The 18342-nt window shown below is 35.0% G+C and overlaps 1 protein-coding gene across 20 annotated transcripts in view; it reads right to left on the bottom strand.

The window, feature by feature from the left end:
* The window catches only part of PPFIA2 (PTPRF interacting protein alpha 2), a 508377-nt gene that overhangs the window by 86273 nt on the left and 403762 nt on the right, over window positions 1-18342 (bottom strand). For all 20 annotated transcript variants that reach the window (XM_008004129.3, XM_008004144.3, XM_073020972.1 and 17 more), the window contains 3 exons: window positions 14819-14954; window positions 8042-8262; window positions 2388-2625 (listed from right to left, as the gene is read on the bottom strand). In XM_008004129.3, coding sequence (XP_008002320.1) covers window positions 2388-2625; window positions 8042-8262; window positions 14819-14954 — 595 coding nt within the window. The remainder of the gene's footprint in view (window positions 1-2387; window positions 2626-8041; window positions 8263-14818; window positions 14955-18342) is intronic.

The raw sequence follows: 18342 nt of genomic DNA on the forward strand, positions 1-18342 counted from the left end.
ATCTTTTCAATCTCTAATTTTCTCTCTAAAAATTCTAATCTTCTTCTGAATATTAACCATGAATTATATCCAACAAATTTTTTTCCTACAATATTTTCTTCAGGTTAAAAAAATTTACCCATGTTTTACTATAAAAATAATACAATTGGTAACATAATTATATTAGGTGTTAAGGACTTCCTGGATTTCATTTCTCGCTTCTCTGACTTAGATATTAAACACTTTAAATATTTCTTACTCTTCCAAGAATGCCCTAAATATTTTTTCACTACTCTAATTACAGTGTGATAAAATTCATGTTCTACGGATTTATTTATTTATTTGTGACTAACTGTTTAAGAAAATTCATGAAAGCACTGGCATCATTCTCTCTCTCTCACACACACACAATCACATCTAAGATTATAAATATATTATTATATATAATATGTTATTTTATTACCATGAAAATAATAGCACTATCAAGAGTTATGATGCTACCATAAAAGGGTAAAACTGTGTTGTAAAAACGTCAGAAATAAAAGCAGTACAAAAATAATCTAAGTATTCCTGCCTTGAATGCTGACTAAATTTTATTCTGTGGTCCAGGATTCTTACTGTAGCTTTGGTACTAAGTTGCTCATTAATACTATGTAGTGTAACTTATACATGCAGAAACTAAGCAAGAGACAATGTCACTTTTAACTAATAAAATGAGATGAATGGTTCCTAAATTTCTAAAATAAGCAGATCACAATGTAGTTCAGCATGTTTGGTTAGTATATCCTAGTACATTGGCTAGAAGTTTGTGCTGTATCCGAGTGGAATCAGTTCTGATTAGCTGGGCATTGTTCTGGTTGGCCATTGTCTATTCTATTTAAAAACCATTTTTAGCAGAAAGTTTTGAAAATGAGCAGCAAATAGTGGACTCAGCAGCTTAAAGAGGTAACTATTTTCTTTTTAAAAAATATTCTCAATTTTTCTTTTACATAAGTTTTATGGCTTGGAAGTCTCATAATTGTAAGTATGCCAATGTACATTCATTACAAAATCACAACTTTACCTCCATAAACAGTTCATAATCTTTTAATCTTCATCATTGGTGTCATTTCAACATACTATATTTCCAAGTAATGACAGAAACAAAAGACAGGATAGTACATGCTTTTAAATTTGGGAAATTTGAGGAAAAATCCAGCTCCATTTATTAGCTGTTTTGAATATGGGCACTCCATTTATACTCCCAAAACCTCCACTCTCTGTTGAGATAATGCCCTACTACCTCCAGTTTTTTCATGAGAATTAAATGTATCATGGTATTCAGTAGTCATCACAATCGTATTTTCCAGAGGTTTTATTTTATATATATGTAAATAAATATATTTTATAATGAAATACATATATTATATATATATTTTTAGAATGGGCAATCTGATGTTTTTCTCAGTTGCATCCAGGGTACTTCCTAATTTAGGTTTCCATCTTCTAATCCCAAATATAAGGATAAATGAAATAAGGAATTAAAGTATATATGTGAAAATGTGAACATAAAGTCTAAGACAAAATTAGAAATTAGTTGCTATTGCTTTTTATGGCTCTTAACAATATAAATAATGCAAAAAAATTATATTATATATTGAAAAGATAAAACTCTATCTTGGTGTATTGAAGCAATTATAATACTAAGTTTTATTACTTATTATGTTAAAAACACACACACATGGTGTCCAAAGTGATTTCCTCAGTATGCCATCAATAAAAAAGTACTTAGGGGCTTAAGTCATTCAATTTAAAAAAATATTTTATTTTATCTTTTTTCAAGAAGGAATCTCACTGGGTTGCCCAGGCTGGAGTGCAGTGTTGCCATGATAACTCACTTCAGTCTCAAATTCCTAGGCTCAAGGGATCCTGCTGCCTCATCAGTATCCTAAGTAGCAGGGACTACAGGTACAGACCACCACCACCACACCCAGCTAATTTCTTTTTTTCTTTTTCTTTTTTGTTTTGTTTTGAGATGGGGTCTTGCTGTGTTTCTTAGGCTAGTCTTGAAATCCTTGCCTCTAGGTAATCCTCCTGCCTCAGCCTCCAAAAGCGCTAGGATTATAGTTGTGAGCCACTATGCAAAGCCATTCACTGAAATTTATAATGTGCTATTTAGATCTCTGCTCTATCATCGACTTACTATTTGACCCTAAGAAAGTTACAGCACCTGTGTGGGTTACCATTTCTTCATCTCATAATGGGATTCATAAATGTACAGATCACATAGGGATTTTGTGAATAAGAAAAGAAATAAACAATAAAATATACAGAAAGTACTTCGACTAGAACAAACACCCAGTTAAGTTTCAGCTAAAGCATCATTAATCTTAACAGGAGGCAAAGGTTCTCTGGACACAACACCATACCAGTGTCATGACTCCCATCCGATCCATTTCCCTGGCAGGGCTTCGAGGGGTGAGCTTTGGCGTTGAGTGTCCACTGGGGGGAGATGAACTGGCCAGCGATGAAGCTGTAACAGAGGCAGTGATGGAGGTACCTGGGTGGACCCTCGCCAAATTCAGGCCTTCGAGGCTCACACTAGCCACTCTATTCTCAATTTCTTCAGCACGCAACTCTGTAGATTCTTTTTCTTCCTGAATTAGCCTGAAAGATACAGTTTAATATTGATCTATATATAATTTAATATGGATCCATTATATGCTGCTGTAAAGATCATTGGAATTCACATAATAAATCAATAGAAACTATTCTTGAACATTTTACATCAAATCTAACTTTTTCATCTTTTTCTCTAAACAGTGTAACTTTCAATAAATTCCAGGGACTTCCTGGCTTCAATTTTAAAAATTGTTTTCAAATGATACATTTTCACGACAACTTTCAGTTTTACCCTCTTTGTATACTACCACCTGCTAAAACTCTTTAAAAATCTTGAACCTAGTTTATCTCTACCATTAATTCTAATCTTACATTTGACCTCAGGAACCAATAAAAGAGACTAGAAACTCAGCCTTGAGATGGCAAAGCACTAGCAATAGCTTAGAAAAAGTGAAAGACTATAATTACGTGTAAATGTGCCTCATAAGATACAAAGTCATTGACTTTTACCTCCTAAGTAATGAAAAAGTTTAAAGGATAGTATCCTCAATAAGCCGTCATTCATAATTAGCCGAATAAAACCCTGAGACTTTTCTTAAAATTAATAAATACTTAGCCAAGCCTCCTTTAAAGAAGTATCAGAAAAGGTAATAATGTGAAAATTTAGTTATACAGATAGCTGATGAATACACAAATAATGAAAAAATAACTTGCAAACAAAACTAGGCCAGGCGTGGTGGTTCATGCCTGTAATCCCAGCACTTTGGGAGGCTGAGATGGGCAGTTCACGAGGTCAGGAGTTCGAGACCAGCCTGGTCATTATGGTGAAACCCCACCTCTACTAAAAACATAAAAATTAGCCAGGCGTGGTGGTGCATGCTTGTAATCCCAGCTACTCGGGAGGCTGAGGCAGGAGAATCTCCCAGGAGGTGGAGTTTGCACTGAGCTGAGACAGTGCCACTGCACTCCAGCCTGTGCGAGACTCTGTCTCAAAAAACAAAAAACAAAAAACAAAACCAAAACAACAACAACAACAAAAAACGAATTAATGTAAATGCTTTTGAGACAGCAAAGCACTAGTCCTTTTTCTTTAAATCGGGAAGTATCTTCAAGAATATTTATAAATTATTTATTACAAAGGCACAAATAAGAAAGAGCTTTAGCTAGGTTGCATAAAAATTCTGTTTGAATCCTGGATCAAATCTATATACATTTTGTATGTTGCTGTAATGAAACTGTGTACCAGTATAGTTTGATAAGTGGGTCGTAAAATTCTCCTGAGCTATTTTGTTCTTAATTACAATGGTTTATTGTGATCCTCTATTATATAGAACCCTTACTTTCAAGTTTATGATCACTTCAAAATTTTCTTTTTACATATTTAGAATAGAGAATGTAATTTATTTGCTAAATCTATTCAATAGGAAATACTTGTCTGGTCTACGTTTACTGTGGGAAGTTGAGCTACATTTACTTACCTGTTTTTATATGTTCACCAGCTTTTTGATGATTAACTCACTGCTGGTGTCTTCACTAACTAATCTGTAAATCCTTCAGTTTTTAAGTAGTATGTGTTCCCTGGCAAGGCAGAAAGTACTTTGGTAGTCTACTTACCTGTCATTGGAATAAGTGATCTTTGTGATTTTTAACAGGCTGTTTAAAAATCTTACAAATTATGGACTTAAATTTAATGAAATATGTTTCACAAAGATTCACTTTGGTTAAAACATTATGAGGCACATTTACACTTAATTATAATTTTTCACTTAGATAAAGAACATGAATTCTGTTACTCTCAAAGTTTACTTTCATGAATGCATTTTTTAACTTCACCCCAAGGTCAGAATCCCCAAAAAAGGTTTAATCAAGTACCATAGTACATAGTAACATAGCTTAAAATGTATTGGAAAGAAAATACTACCTTCCCCCTCAAAAAATAAAAATGAAAAAAAAAAAAAAAAAGAAGGCATTTTGTACTTTAAAAATACTTAGTAGATAAATGACTCATAGAAATTTTTTTTTTTTCTGGTGAGATGTAACGTGGTTCTGCTGTACACAGAAATTTTGGTTATTAATTTTAGATGTTGTATAAATTGTACAAGAGATCCAAACCTAGAGGAACAAGTTGGGTAAGAAGAAGTTTAATCTAACAGAAAATAGTAGCTAACTATAAAATAACAGATGAATGAACAGTGCTGTGGCAAATGGGTTTGAAGTAATTTGAATCATTGAGTTGTGAAGCCAGAAAACATGCATTATTTTAAATGGCTAAATTAGTTTATGAAAGAAGAAAAATCTTAACCAGAGAAAAATTCTGGTTGTTATTAGCAGACTACTCTGGTCTAAATCAAGATGACTATTTCTTTTAAATGTGATATAATCACATTTCACGTATTTTTCAAATTTCTTACAAAAAACAACTATATTAACCTACTGGCCAAGATTGTTACTAGAAATTACTACCCTAACGTTACAAAGATAAGAGTCACTGAAGAGAAATAGATTGTTATTGAGGGTGTGTTGATCTCTTTGGTGAAAATAAATATCATAAGAATATAGACTTGGTTTCAAACTTAATTTGGTAAATTCAACCATTAGCTGAACAGCATCAGAAAGTGTTACTCAGTTATTCAGTTAATATTTATGTTCTATTTAGAGTAATCAAATATTTATGGAGAACTTTCTAAATATCAAGCGAAGACCTACAAATAAAGATGAGCAAAGTCAGATACATTTCTTGCTCCTATAAAAGTTGCAATCTAGTGAAGGTAAAGAACTGATGGACAGTACTACCTTCCTTGAAGAAGTAATGGAGGAGCTGTCCATGGTGAGTAAGGGTAACATGAGTGAAATATTAGGGTAGAAGGGTGCGGAATGAGAGGAATGTTCCAGAAAAAAGGGATGACACAACCAAAGAAAGATCATGGAACATCAAGGAACTGGAAAGTAGGTAAGGTAAATGGTTAGAGAGTGGTGAGACAGGTGAGGTATTGTAGACCATATTAAAAAGTTTGATTTGTATCCTAAGAGCAACTGAATGGTTTGAAAGAGGGGAATTACATAAGCACATTTCTGTTTTTAAAAGTCTTCTCTGGCTGCAGTGAGGTTAGATTACATGGAGAGCTAGCATACTACAAAGAAACCAGATAGTAATGGTTATTGTCATACAGGTAAAAAACTATTCTTAAGTGCAGTAGGGTGATGATAGGTAGTTTGAATAATAGTAGAAAGAAGCCAATTGATTTAGCTAGAGGCCAGAAAGAAAAAAGAAAGGCATTGTTCAAAAGACTTAAAACATGTTCACCAGTTGAAAAAACAAGTTAAGAATGGTTTGTTGATAATCAAAAGAACACAAATATACCTGATATAACTGGGTTCATCACTGGGGTTAGTTAAGGAACTGATAGAAAAAGCTGATGTCATTGGAGTTCAAGAAACCATATATTAAATTAAAATGAAATTATGAGAGTGCCAACATCTCTCAATATTTGAAATGTTAATTTGTCCAATTTCAATTGTAATGAAAACCATCTATTATTAGGGTACTATATAGCAACAGTACATTTTTTTCATATCTAGTATGAAATAATTCATATCACCACATGTTTTATTGCCTTTGAAATGAAAATATAATAAAGACATTTGTTAGGCCATAATATTAAATTATGTCTCACAGATATATTAAGCCTTTTATATTTAAAGAATGCAAATGAATTTGGTCCCCATTTCCTTAGAAAATTTTCACACGTACATCCCCAAAATGCTAGGGGGTTTTTATTGATCAGCCTGATTTGTTATAAACTTCAGCGTTAATATGTGAAAATGTATTTTCATTGATGTAAGAATATTAATCATAAAAAACTCTATAAAAATTGTGTCTCAGTTTAAAATATGGTAGCAGCCCAATTCAAACACAAGTTTTAGGCATCAGTGAATACAATTAACCAGCCACAAGCACTAAGATTAACAGTCTGAGGCTGGGTGTGGTAGCTCATGCTTGTAACTCCAGCACTTTGGGAGTCCAAGGCAGGAGGATCATTAGAGCCCAGGAGTTCAAGACCACCCTGGGCAACAGAGGGAGACCCTGTCTCTACAAAAAATTAAAAAAATTAGACAGGCATGGTGGCACATGCCTATAATCCCAGCTACTTGGAAGGGTAAGGCAGAAGAATTGCTTGAGACTGGGAGGTTGTGGGCTAGAGAGAGCCAGGTCTGAGTTATGGCACACTAGCCTAGATAGCAGTGCAAAACCCCATTTAAATAAAAAAATTTCTTAATTTTCATGCAATATATTACTACAAAAATGTAATTTTTATTATTAAGAAAAGTAGTAATATGTTTAGTTTATCCCATTTAAAGGCATTAATTTTTTTTTTTCTCAAGTGTTCCTGTCAGAGAAGAGGACTCTATCCTGCTTTCAGCATTTGCTTTGCTATGAACTGAATTTTATCTTCCACCTTCAATTCACAGGTTGAAGCTCTAAAGGGCAAAATGACTGTATTGGAAAATAGGATCTTGGGGAGGTAATTGAGATTACATGAGGTCTTCCATAAATCTTTCCTTGATAAAGGTTCTCATATTCCTTAAAAGTATTTAAACATTGGAGTCAAATTAATTTGCTGTTCTGAAAAGTTCAAGATCAAGGTTCCAGCAGGGTTCCATTTTTGGTAAAGGCTCTCTCTTCCTGGCTCCAGGGAAATGGAAAGGTGGGTGGGCAGTGGGGGGCAGAAAGAGAGAGAGAGAGAGGCTTAATTCCATACAATTAATATAATAATGTTCTCTCTCTCTCTCCCCCTCTCTTTCTGCCTCCCATAGCCTGCCTTACTTTCCCTTTCCCTGGAGCCAGGAAGAGAGCCTTAACCAAAAACTGAACCCTGCCGAAACCTTCATCTTGGACTTTCCAGCCTCTAAAACTGTTAATATTAATAAACTTCCAAGAAACAGGCTGTCCCTGATATAAATGGCATAAAATTGACAAAAAGAATGATAAATTAATTTCACTCCAATGTTTAAATATTTTAAGGGATCTGAATGCACATTAACTTGCATACTATTTGGTACCTTTACTGCAGTATGTAATGTATCTGAAGAATGTATGTGATTACCACAAATACTTTCCCTTTAAGTAGTAAATTTTAATTTAAAAAGTGCTTTAAAATTCACTGGAGAAAGTTTTGCCTTTAACTTATTCTTTTATATTGTCACTAATGTCATTAGTCTTATATGTTTCATGTATGTTCCTTACAAAGGCTGTCCTAATATTATAAAGGAGATACACAGATATCCGGGGAATCTTCTGAAAATACACATTCTGATTCAGTGCATATGGGGTGAGATCAGAGATTCTGCAGATCTATTAAGCTCCCAGTCAATGCTAATGCTTCTGATCTAGTATTTATATTTTTAGCACAGTATCCATGTCTTCTAATTTCTTGAAACCATCAGTACTAATTGAAGTTACCTGATTTCTTTGTTGATGGCATCTAGTTGCTCCTGAAGCATCATGGCTAGAGTCTGGGCATCGGAATGACCACTTGGAGAGAGAAGATCCATTGAGCTAAAAATTGTTTCTCTGTCATCATCATCAATATCAGACATTTCAGTGTCACTTTCAAAAGGGTGGCTGCTTAGTACTCCAATCTGTTGAGTTCTATTCCACTCATGATCCCCAAGAGATTTCACCTGAATGGTAAATGAAAAATGCAGAATATTTATCACATTGCTCACGTTCAAAGCACTAATCTCAAAGACAGCAACAACAACAACAGGCATGCTTTTACAACTGACCTTGCAAAAACTGAACCAATTATTAACATTTTAATTTATTTGCTTCCATAAAATAGTTCCTTGACATCGTAAGTAATGTGAGGGATTGTCAGCATAAATATCAAGATTTTAATAGAAATAAAGATGATAAACTTCTGTATGATTTATAGTTTGATCATATTCCAAGGTAACAATTACTTTAAAGCATGTATTTGCAATACTGTTCCTTATTTCCAAATATAGCAATCTTTATTTATTTGTACTCAAGCATTTAAGACTTAAAATAATTAGTCTTCCTATATTTTCTTATTATAAGCTCAGACCACAAATATTATCACATAAGAAATTATACAAGAATTCTCTTCCTAACATTTATTTACATCAATTCTAACAAAATATTATTTAAAATATTGCAAAATTATGTACAGGTATACTCCACAGATATTTCAGGGTTAGTTCCAGCCCACCCTGATAAAGTGAGTATCACAATAGAGTCATACAAATTTATTGATTTCCCAATGAACATAAAAGTTATGCTAATTCTCTACTGAAGTCTATTAAGTGTATAATAGTACTATGTCTAAAAATGAACATACCTTCATTAAAAATACTTTATAGCTAAAAAATGCTAATGATCATCTAAGCCTTAAAGTTTTTGCTGGTGAAGGGTATTGCCTTGATGCTGATGGCTGCTGATTGATAAGGGTAGTGGTTGCTGAAGGTTGGGTGGCTGTGACAATTTTTAAAAATAAGACAACAATGAAGTTTGCCACATTGATTGACTCTTCCTTTCATTAACGATTTCTCTGTAGCATGGAATGCAGCTTGATAGCATTTAACCCACAGTAGAACTTCTTTCAAAATTGGAGTTAATCCTCTTGCACCCTGCAACTGCCTTATCAATTATGTAATATAATATTTTGTATCCTTTGTTGTCATTTTAACAATGTTCACCAGGAGTAGATTCTATCTTCACTAGGAGTAGATTCCACGTCAGGAAACCATTTTCTGTTCATTCATGAAAAGTAAATCCTCATCTGTTCAAGTTTTATCATGAGATTGCAGCAATTTAGTTGCATTTTCAGGCTCTACTTCTAATTTTAGTTCTCTTGTTATTTTCACCACATCTGCAGTTACTTCCTCCACAGAAGTCTTGAGCCCTTCAAAGTCATCCATGAGGGTTAGAATCAATGTTTTCTTAACTCTTATTAAGGTTTTTTTTTTTTTTTTTTTTTTTTTTTTGAGAAGGAGTCTTGCTCTTGCACATGCTGGAGGGCTTGATCTTGGCTCACTGCAACCTCTGCCTCCTGAGTTCAAGCTATTCTTGTGCCTCAGCCTCCAGAGTAGCAGGGATTGCAGAGGTGCACCTAGCTCATTTTTGTACTTTTAGTAGAGATGAGATTTCCCCATGTTGGCCAGGCTGGTCTCTAACTCCCAACCTCAGGTGAGCCACCCGCCTCGGCCTCTCAAAGTGCTGCGATTACAGGTGTGAGCCATCGCGCCTGGTCAAGGTTGATGTTTTGACCTTCTCTCATGAGTCATAAATGCTCGTAATGGCATCTAGAATGATGAATCATTTCCAAAATGTTTTCAATTGGCTTTGCCCCAATCCATCAGAGGAGTCACTACCTATGGCAGCTATAGACCTGTGAAATGTATTTCTTTTTTTTTTTTTTTTTTTTTTTTTTTTGAGATGGAGTCTCGCTCTGTTGCCCAGGCTGGAGTGCAGTGGCACAATTTTGGCTCACTGCAAGCTCCGCCTCCCGGGTTCACGCCATTCTCCTGCCTCAGCCTCCCGAGTAGCTGGGACTACAGGCGCCCGCCACCACGCCCGGCTAATGTTTTGTATTTTTTTTTTTTTTAGTAGAGACGGGGTTTCACTGTGTTAGCCAGGATGGTCTCGATCTCCTGACCTCATGATCTGCCCACCTTGGCCTCCCAAAGTGCTGGGATTACAGGCGTGAGCCACCGCGCCCGGCCAAAATGTATTTCTTAAGTTATAATACTTGAAAGGCAAAATTACTCCTTCATCTATGGGCTACAGAATGCATGTTGTGTTAGCAGGCATGAAAACAACATTAATCTCTTTGAGTACCTCTGTCAGAGGTCTTGGTGGCCAGGTGCATTGTTAATAAGTAGTAATATTTTGAAAGGAATATATATATATATATATTTTTTTCTGAGCAGTAAGTCTCAAATGTGTGTTTAAAATATTCAGTGAACCACGCTGTAAACAAATGCGCTGTCATCTAGGCTTTGTTGTTCCTCTCATGGAGCACAGGTAGAGTAGATTTAGCATAATTCTTGAGGGCCCTAGGATTTTCAATATGGTGAATGAGCATTGGCTTCAACTTAAAAGTCACCAGCTGCATTCATTCATCCCGTCCTCTGAAGCTTTGAAGCCAGGCATTTACTTTTCTTCTGCAGCTATGAAAGTCCTAGTTGGCATCTTCTTCCAATGGAAGGTGATTTCATCTACATTGAAAACCCATTGTTTAGTGTACTCATCCTCATCAATTATCTAAGCTAGATCTTCTGAATAACTTGTAACAGCTTCTCCATCAGCACTTGCTGCTTCACCTTGCACTTTTATGTTGTGAAGATGACTTCCTTCCTTAAACTTTATGAACTGACCTACCTTCTGCTAGCTTCAAAGTTTTCTTCTGCAGCTTCCTCACCTCTCAGTCTTTATGTAATTGAAGAGGGTTAGGGTCTTGCCCTGGATTATGCTTTGGTTTAAGGGAATGTTGTGCATGCTTTGATTGTTTATCACTAAATGATCACATTTATGTAGAACACTAAAACTTTCTCCATATCAGCGGTAAGGCTGTTTTGTCTTCTTATTTGTGTGTTCACTGGAGTAACACTTGTATTTTCCTTGAAGAACTTTTCCTTTGTAGTCACAACTTGGTTGTTTCATGCCAGAAGCCTAGCTTTTGGCCTAACTCAGCTTTTGACATGTCTTCCTCACTAAGTTTAATTGTTTCTAGTTTTGACTTAGAGATGTGCAACTCTTCCTTTCACTGGAACACTTAAGGCTACTGTAGGGTTATTAATTGACCTACTTTCAATATTGTTGTGTTTTGGATAATACAAAGGCCCAAAGAAAGGGAAAGCAATGGGAAATGGCTGTTGGAGCAGAAGTACACACAACATTTATAGATTAAGTTCACTGTCTTATATTGGCATGGTTTGTGGCATGCTCAAATTATTACAATAGTAACATCAAATATCACTGCTCACAGATCACCGTAACAGATATTATAATAATAATAAACGTTTGAAACATTGCAAGAGCTGATGTGGCTCACGCTTATAATCCCAGCACTTTGGGAGGCCGAGGTGGGAGGATCACTTGAGCACAGGAGTTTGAGACCAACCTGGGCAAGATGGTGAAACCCCATCACTACAAAAAAATATAAAAATTAGCTGGGCATAGTGGTACCTGCTTGTGGTCCCAGCTACTTGGGAGACTGAGCTGGGAGGATTGCTTACACCCAGGAATTCAAGGCTGCAGTGAGCCATGATAGTGCCACTGCACCCAGAAGAGCCTGGGTGACAGAATAATATTCTGCCTCAAAAAAAAAAAAAAAAAAAAAAAAAAGAAATATTGTGAAAATTGCCAAAATGTGAGACAGAGATACCAAGTGAGCATATGCATTGAAAAAATAGCACCCATAGACTTGCGTGAGGCAGAGTTGTCAGGAACCTTCAATTTGTAAAAAACAGACAAACTAACAAACATAATGCTTGTGAAATACAACAAAGCACATCACAGTAAAACAAGGTATATCTGTAAATTTAAGCCCAAGGCATGCTAATTTACATGGTTATGCTTTTTAAATGGATTATAAGAAGGCTTCCATTTGAAGTAAGCAATTGACCAGTGTTTTTCAAGCTGTTATCTGAATGAATGAGGAGGTTGGTCCTACATCTCTTTTATTCTGCTTTTTAAAAAATTGGTTTTTATTTTGTGATCATATAAATGATTTCTATGGAAGGCCACATGATACTTCCCTGAGCATTGAGTTAAGAATTGAGAATCAGAATTAGTATTTGTGTTACAACTTTTGTTGATATCAAGTAGCACTTATTAATTTGTCACATAATAATGAGAAAATAATTGAGATTAACTTAATGTAGCTTTCATTTGCTCATTTATTTATTCATGTATTCAATAGATATTGAATGCCTACTTTGATGGATTAATTAATACATGACATACTGGTGCCAGTTTAAACCCAAAAGGCATCAAGGGCCTGTGTACAAATATGGACAAATGGATCCAGTTTCAGCTTTCTACTTATGGCTAGCCAGTTTTCCCAGCACCATTTATTAAATAGCAATTCCTTTCCCCATTTCTTGTTTTTGTCAGGTTTGTCAAAGATCAGATGGTTGTAGATGTGTGGTATTATTCTGAGGGCTCCGTTCTGTTCTGTTCCATTGGTCTACATCTCTGTTTTGGTACCAGTACCTTCCTTACACCTTATACAAAAATTAATTCAAGATGGATTGAGACTTAAATGTTAGACCTAAAACCATAAAAACCCTAGAAGAAAATCTAGGCAATAGCATTCAGGACATAGGCATGGGCAAGGACTTCATGTCTAAAACACCAAAAGTAATGGCAACAAAAGCCAAAATTGACAAATGGGATCTCATTAAACTAAAGAGCTTCTGCACAGCAAAAGAAACCACCATCAGAGTGAACAGGCAACCTACAGAATGGGAGAAAATTTTTGCAGTCTACTCATCTGACAAAGGGCTAATATCCAGAACCTACGAATAACTCAAACAAATTTACAAGAAAAAAACAAACAACCCCATCAGAAAGTGGGCAAAGGATATGAACAGACACTTCTGAAAAGAAGACATGCGTACAGCCAACAGGCACATGAAAAAATGCTCGTCATCACTGGCCCTCAGAGAAATGCAAATCAAAACCACAATGAGATACCATCTCATACCAGTTAGAATGATGATTATTAAAAAGTCAGGAAACAACAGGTGCTGGAGAGGATGTGGAGAAATAGGAACACTTTTATACTGTTGGTGGGAGTGTAAATAGTTCAACCATTGTGGAAGACAGTGTGGTGATTCCTCAGGGATCTAGAACTAGAAATACCATTTGACCCAGCCATCCTATTACTGGGTATATACCCAAAGGATTATAAATCATGCTGCTATCAAGACATATACATACATATGTTTATTGTGGCACTATTCACAATAGTAAAGACTTGGAACCAACCCAAATGTCCATCAATGACAGACTGGATTAAGAAAATGTGGCACATATACACCATGGAATACTATGCAGCCATAAAAAAGGATGAGTTCATGTCCTTTGTAGGGACATGGATGCAGCTGGAAACCATCATTCTCAGCAAACTATCACAAGAACAGAAAACCAAACACCACATGTTCTCACTCATAGGTGGGAACTGAACAATGAGAACACTTGGACACAGGAAGGGGAACATCACTGACTGGGGCCTGTTGTGGGGTGGGGGGAGTGGGGAAGGATAGCATTAGGAGATATACCTAATGTAAATGATGAGTTAATGGGTGCAGCACACCAACATGGCACATGTATACATATGTAACAAACCTGCATGTTGTGCACATGTACCCTAGAACATAAAGTATATTTAAAAAAATTAAAAAATTTTAAAAAAGTATATCTTATGTGGCCCCCCCCAAAAAAATATAAGGACAAATGGATTATACAGTATTTGGCATACATAAAAGTAGTTGAAAGAATGAACTGTACTTAGGCACCAAAGGACTATTTTACTTCTCTATAAAATACAACTACATTACTCAACAAACATAGCTTGCAAATTTTAAATTAAGTTATTGACTGAATAGAAGGCTAGCACTGTGCCTTATCATTAATAGTTCTTTGTGAACACAGGGAGAGTCTATGTACATTTTCTTCAAAGTGTTTTAAAAATATTAATTTTAATTAAATTAATTTGAATGAACAACATGAATGCCATTGCTCAAGTGCCCAAGAAAATCAAAAGACTACATGTTTGGCAAGGTAGTATAATAGTTAATATTACACTACTAATAGTATTGGAAACCACACAAATATAGGCTCACGTTTTGACTCCCATCATTTTGCTACCAGTGCAATATTTAACATTTAACTTTTCTGAGCCTCAGTATTTTTATGTCTGAAGTTAGTATACAAGTAGTACCAACTTCATAATGTTATATGAATAAATACATGGGAAATGCTTTTTCAATTTTGGGCCCATAGTTGGAGCTTTATGTTACTTATATATATATATATATATATATATATATATATATATATATATATATATTTTTTAAAAGTCACACTCTGTGTTTCAAATTAATAAAAATGCTAGCATTTTCTAATTATCTCAGTGTTAAAATTCTATCCAAAATGAAGTGATCTGTTTAAATAAAACTAGAGAAGAGTTGAAGTTAAAAGATTAACCTTTGGCTCATCTCTTCGCACACCCATGCGGCCTCTCCTTGGTCTTCTTATTACTTTAGTTGTTCTGTAATCAGACTGGCTGTCCACTAGAGATCCCACTGAATACCGCAACTCAGCTGAGGTGTCTAGATGAGTTCTGGGAAAAAGGAAAAATATAAAATAATCCAATCTCAAAAATTAAACTTACCAGGAAATTACTATCTGCTGTTTCACTAGCAATAAAGCAGAAGTCCTCAAGGAAATAAACCTCAAGAAAGAAAACTGATAAATTGTCATGACTCTGAGGCCTCTTTAGAGACTTACATCAGAAGCTGCAGTCATAGGTCCATTCCCGAAAGTCAAGTGCATTTTCTTCTTTTAGAATATACAGTACTTATAACCTTTCTGTTTAGTATCATTTTCAAATGCAGTAGTAAAATGAATCATAATAAGACTGATAATCAAAATCCATTAGGTTAAATTCTGGCAATTTAATTTGAGATCTTTTGTGTATATCACAATATATGCTATTGCTGACTGTGTTTAAGTATTTCTGATAAATCTAGCCAAAAATGTCTATAATTTGGGGGTCCCAGAACTTTTCCAATTTTAAAATGTTCGGAGAAATTTATTCACACATTGTCTATTTTTCACATTCTATTTTTCAATTTAGAGAATCAACAAAATGCTTAAATTTAGATAGACCCAAAGCTTATGGTCTTAGTTTTATAAAAGAAAATAGGATATACCACCAAAAGTATTTTTTAAAAGTTTTTGATAAGACATTGTTTCAAAAGGATGAAGAAAAATCTTTTCATAAGCACATTTCATTCTTAAATCTGTTTAAAGATGAAAGAGTAGGAAATGAGCCAAAGGTTAATCTTTTAGTTGGAAAGTATCATTACACTAGTTTTCAATAAACATGGCAATAAAGTACCCTATAATCAAAGTCCAGGCATATTACTTATATGTGGATTTATAGCAAATTCATTTTATTGTTACAATAATGATGATGATAATAACAGCAACATCATGCTGCCCTATAAAATGAAATAACAAATCCATCATCAGTAGGAAATACACTTAAAGCTGTTAGTTCTGTTGAATTTGAGGCTCCTGCTGATTGACTATACTCTCTTTTTAAGTTATCCTTATGAACAAAGACAAGCACTTCCAAATATTTTGTAACATTAAAAAGGGGAGGTGAGGTCTGGGTGTTTGCAACAACAGAAGACACTAACTTAAGAAAGTTCTTGTTTTACCAGTGGGACATTGAAACAAAAGAACTGAAAAGTTATCCCTCAAATAAGTGACAGCTATTGTTTTTGTAGCAATATACTTGAGACTTAATGAAGTAAACAGGTTTTATCATGGATAAGTTACATTAAAAAAAAAACAACAACAAGGCCATATTCATAAAGGACACAACTCTCTGTCTTTATCTGTTGGACGGAGGTTCTAAGTTTCATGAAGAACAAAGATCAGATTTTAGTTACCTTCCTATGTCCAGGAAGGTGTTCCTAGCATATAATAAGCACTTCATAAATATCTGGCAAGATGATAAATACATGAAATGATTATAATACAGGCTTAAACTATCTTGCTCTGAACAGTCTGGGTTCCTTTTTCCTGTGGCTGCTTACCTTAATGTCCCTTTAGGTATCACAGTGGAGTTTCTAACGTTAGAACTCATCATTCTATGAGCATTGTTTTCTTGTTGATTTATCTCACAACTCCAGATAATTTATTAAAAAAAAAAAAAAAAAAGCAAAACACAGATATAATCATGTCAATTTCCTGCTTAAAATTATTCAATGTCCTTAAAGGACCTCTGTAATTTGGACCTTTGCCACTTTCCAGTTTCATTTTAACGTACTCTCTGCATAACTTTTCATACAGCTATATTGGCTTTCTTTCAATTCCAGTAACTCACACTTTCTTTTCATTTCTTTGAACATGCTTTGTTTGTTTGTTTTTGATTGTTAGTTTTCTCCTGAAAACAGTCTCAACACATGTGGTTAACAGTCTTAAGGTCTCAGTTTAAAAATACTATTGCCATCTACTATTCTAGCTCCTAGTATTCTTATTATAACAGTCCTCACACTCATCTCTCTCCTCTTTTTTCCAGTTCTCTGAGATAGTTCTCTAACAGGAGAAAACAGAGGCAATATTATCATGCTAGTTCAATTTCTAAATCATTCTAGGTGTTCAATATTTTGAAAGGCTTTTGGAAGGGCTAAGTCACAAAATAGGTATCAGTTCATTTAAGCAATGAACCCTGTAGTTTCTTCTCCTGAATCTCCTGTTCTTTAATCTCATTAAAGAACTAGCATAAATAAGTCAGGTAAGAATTTTTTTAGAGAAAACCCATTACCCATCGCTCTGCTTTCTGGAGTGTCCTCTGTTGTCCTTTCCAATTACCCAGATTCTACCTTTTTTCAGAGTTGAGCCAAATCAAGCCCTTTCTAGTCACTCTGGAACTCATTTTACTTTCTTCTCAGATGAGATATTAAGAGACAAGAGTGGTCACTGATATTCACTCACCTAGCTTATCTCTCCTCATCTCCCCACCTATTTGATCAAAACTTAGTAGACTGAGTTCTCACGCACCTCCTATTTCCATTATTGTTTTTACAAAATTATTTGTCCTCAGAAGCATGGATGTTCTATAAATAATTGTTTAATAAACATTCAGTTATCCTGTAACTTATTATAAGTTCTGTTTAGCTAGCTTACCTTAATTGTTTCTATAATACTTTATACTTGTAATATGATTTACTATACATACTATACATATAATATGATTTACTATAATGCTTACTTGTCTTATTTTATCTGCAAAGCAAGCCTGTGAGATAATCAGAAAAATATCATTTATGCCTATTTAGGTACAAATATGTTTTTATTTAGAATGTTATTAAGGAAAATGGGTTTTCCACAATCAAGCAGCTTGTAATTATCTGTCTGAGTCCTGGGAATGTGGATTGTCTTATTCTTGGTCTAGGGTTCCTTCCACTACAACCTGTTGATCAAAGAATAATTGTTCTATATAGGTTCAATCATCCTTCATTGTAGATAAATGTCACATTGTTAGGCTGCCCGTAATGACTCAGTGCAGTGATAGACTTTTAGACAACACTTTGAAACTCTGTATTTTGAGACCTAAGGTCAAACAAATAAGGAACTGATCATTTATTCTTATTCATATATATTTAATCTATTGATTCAGCCGGGCGCGGTGGCTCACGCCTGTAATCCCAGCACTTTGGGAGGCCGAGGCGGGCGGATCACAAGGTCAGGAGATCGAGACCATGGTGAAACCCTGTCTCTACTAAAAATAGAAAAAATTAGCCGGGCGCAGTGGTGGGCGCCTGTAGTCCCAGCTACTCGGGAGGCTGAGGCAGGAGAATGGCGTGAACCCGGGAGGCGGAGCTTGCAGTGAGCCGAGATTGCGCCACTGCACTCCAGCCTGGGCGACGAAGCGAGACTCCGTCTCAAAAAAAAAAAAAAAAAAAAAAAAAATCTATTGATTCAATAATGCTTAT

The sequence above is a fragment of the Chlorocebus sabaeus genome, chromosome 11 (assembly GCF_047675955.1).
Source record: "Chlorocebus sabaeus isolate Y175 chromosome 11, mChlSab1.0.hap1, whole genome shotgun sequence".
NCBI classification, from domain to species: Eukaryota; Metazoa; Chordata; class Mammalia; order Primates; family Cercopithecidae; genus Chlorocebus; species Chlorocebus sabaeus.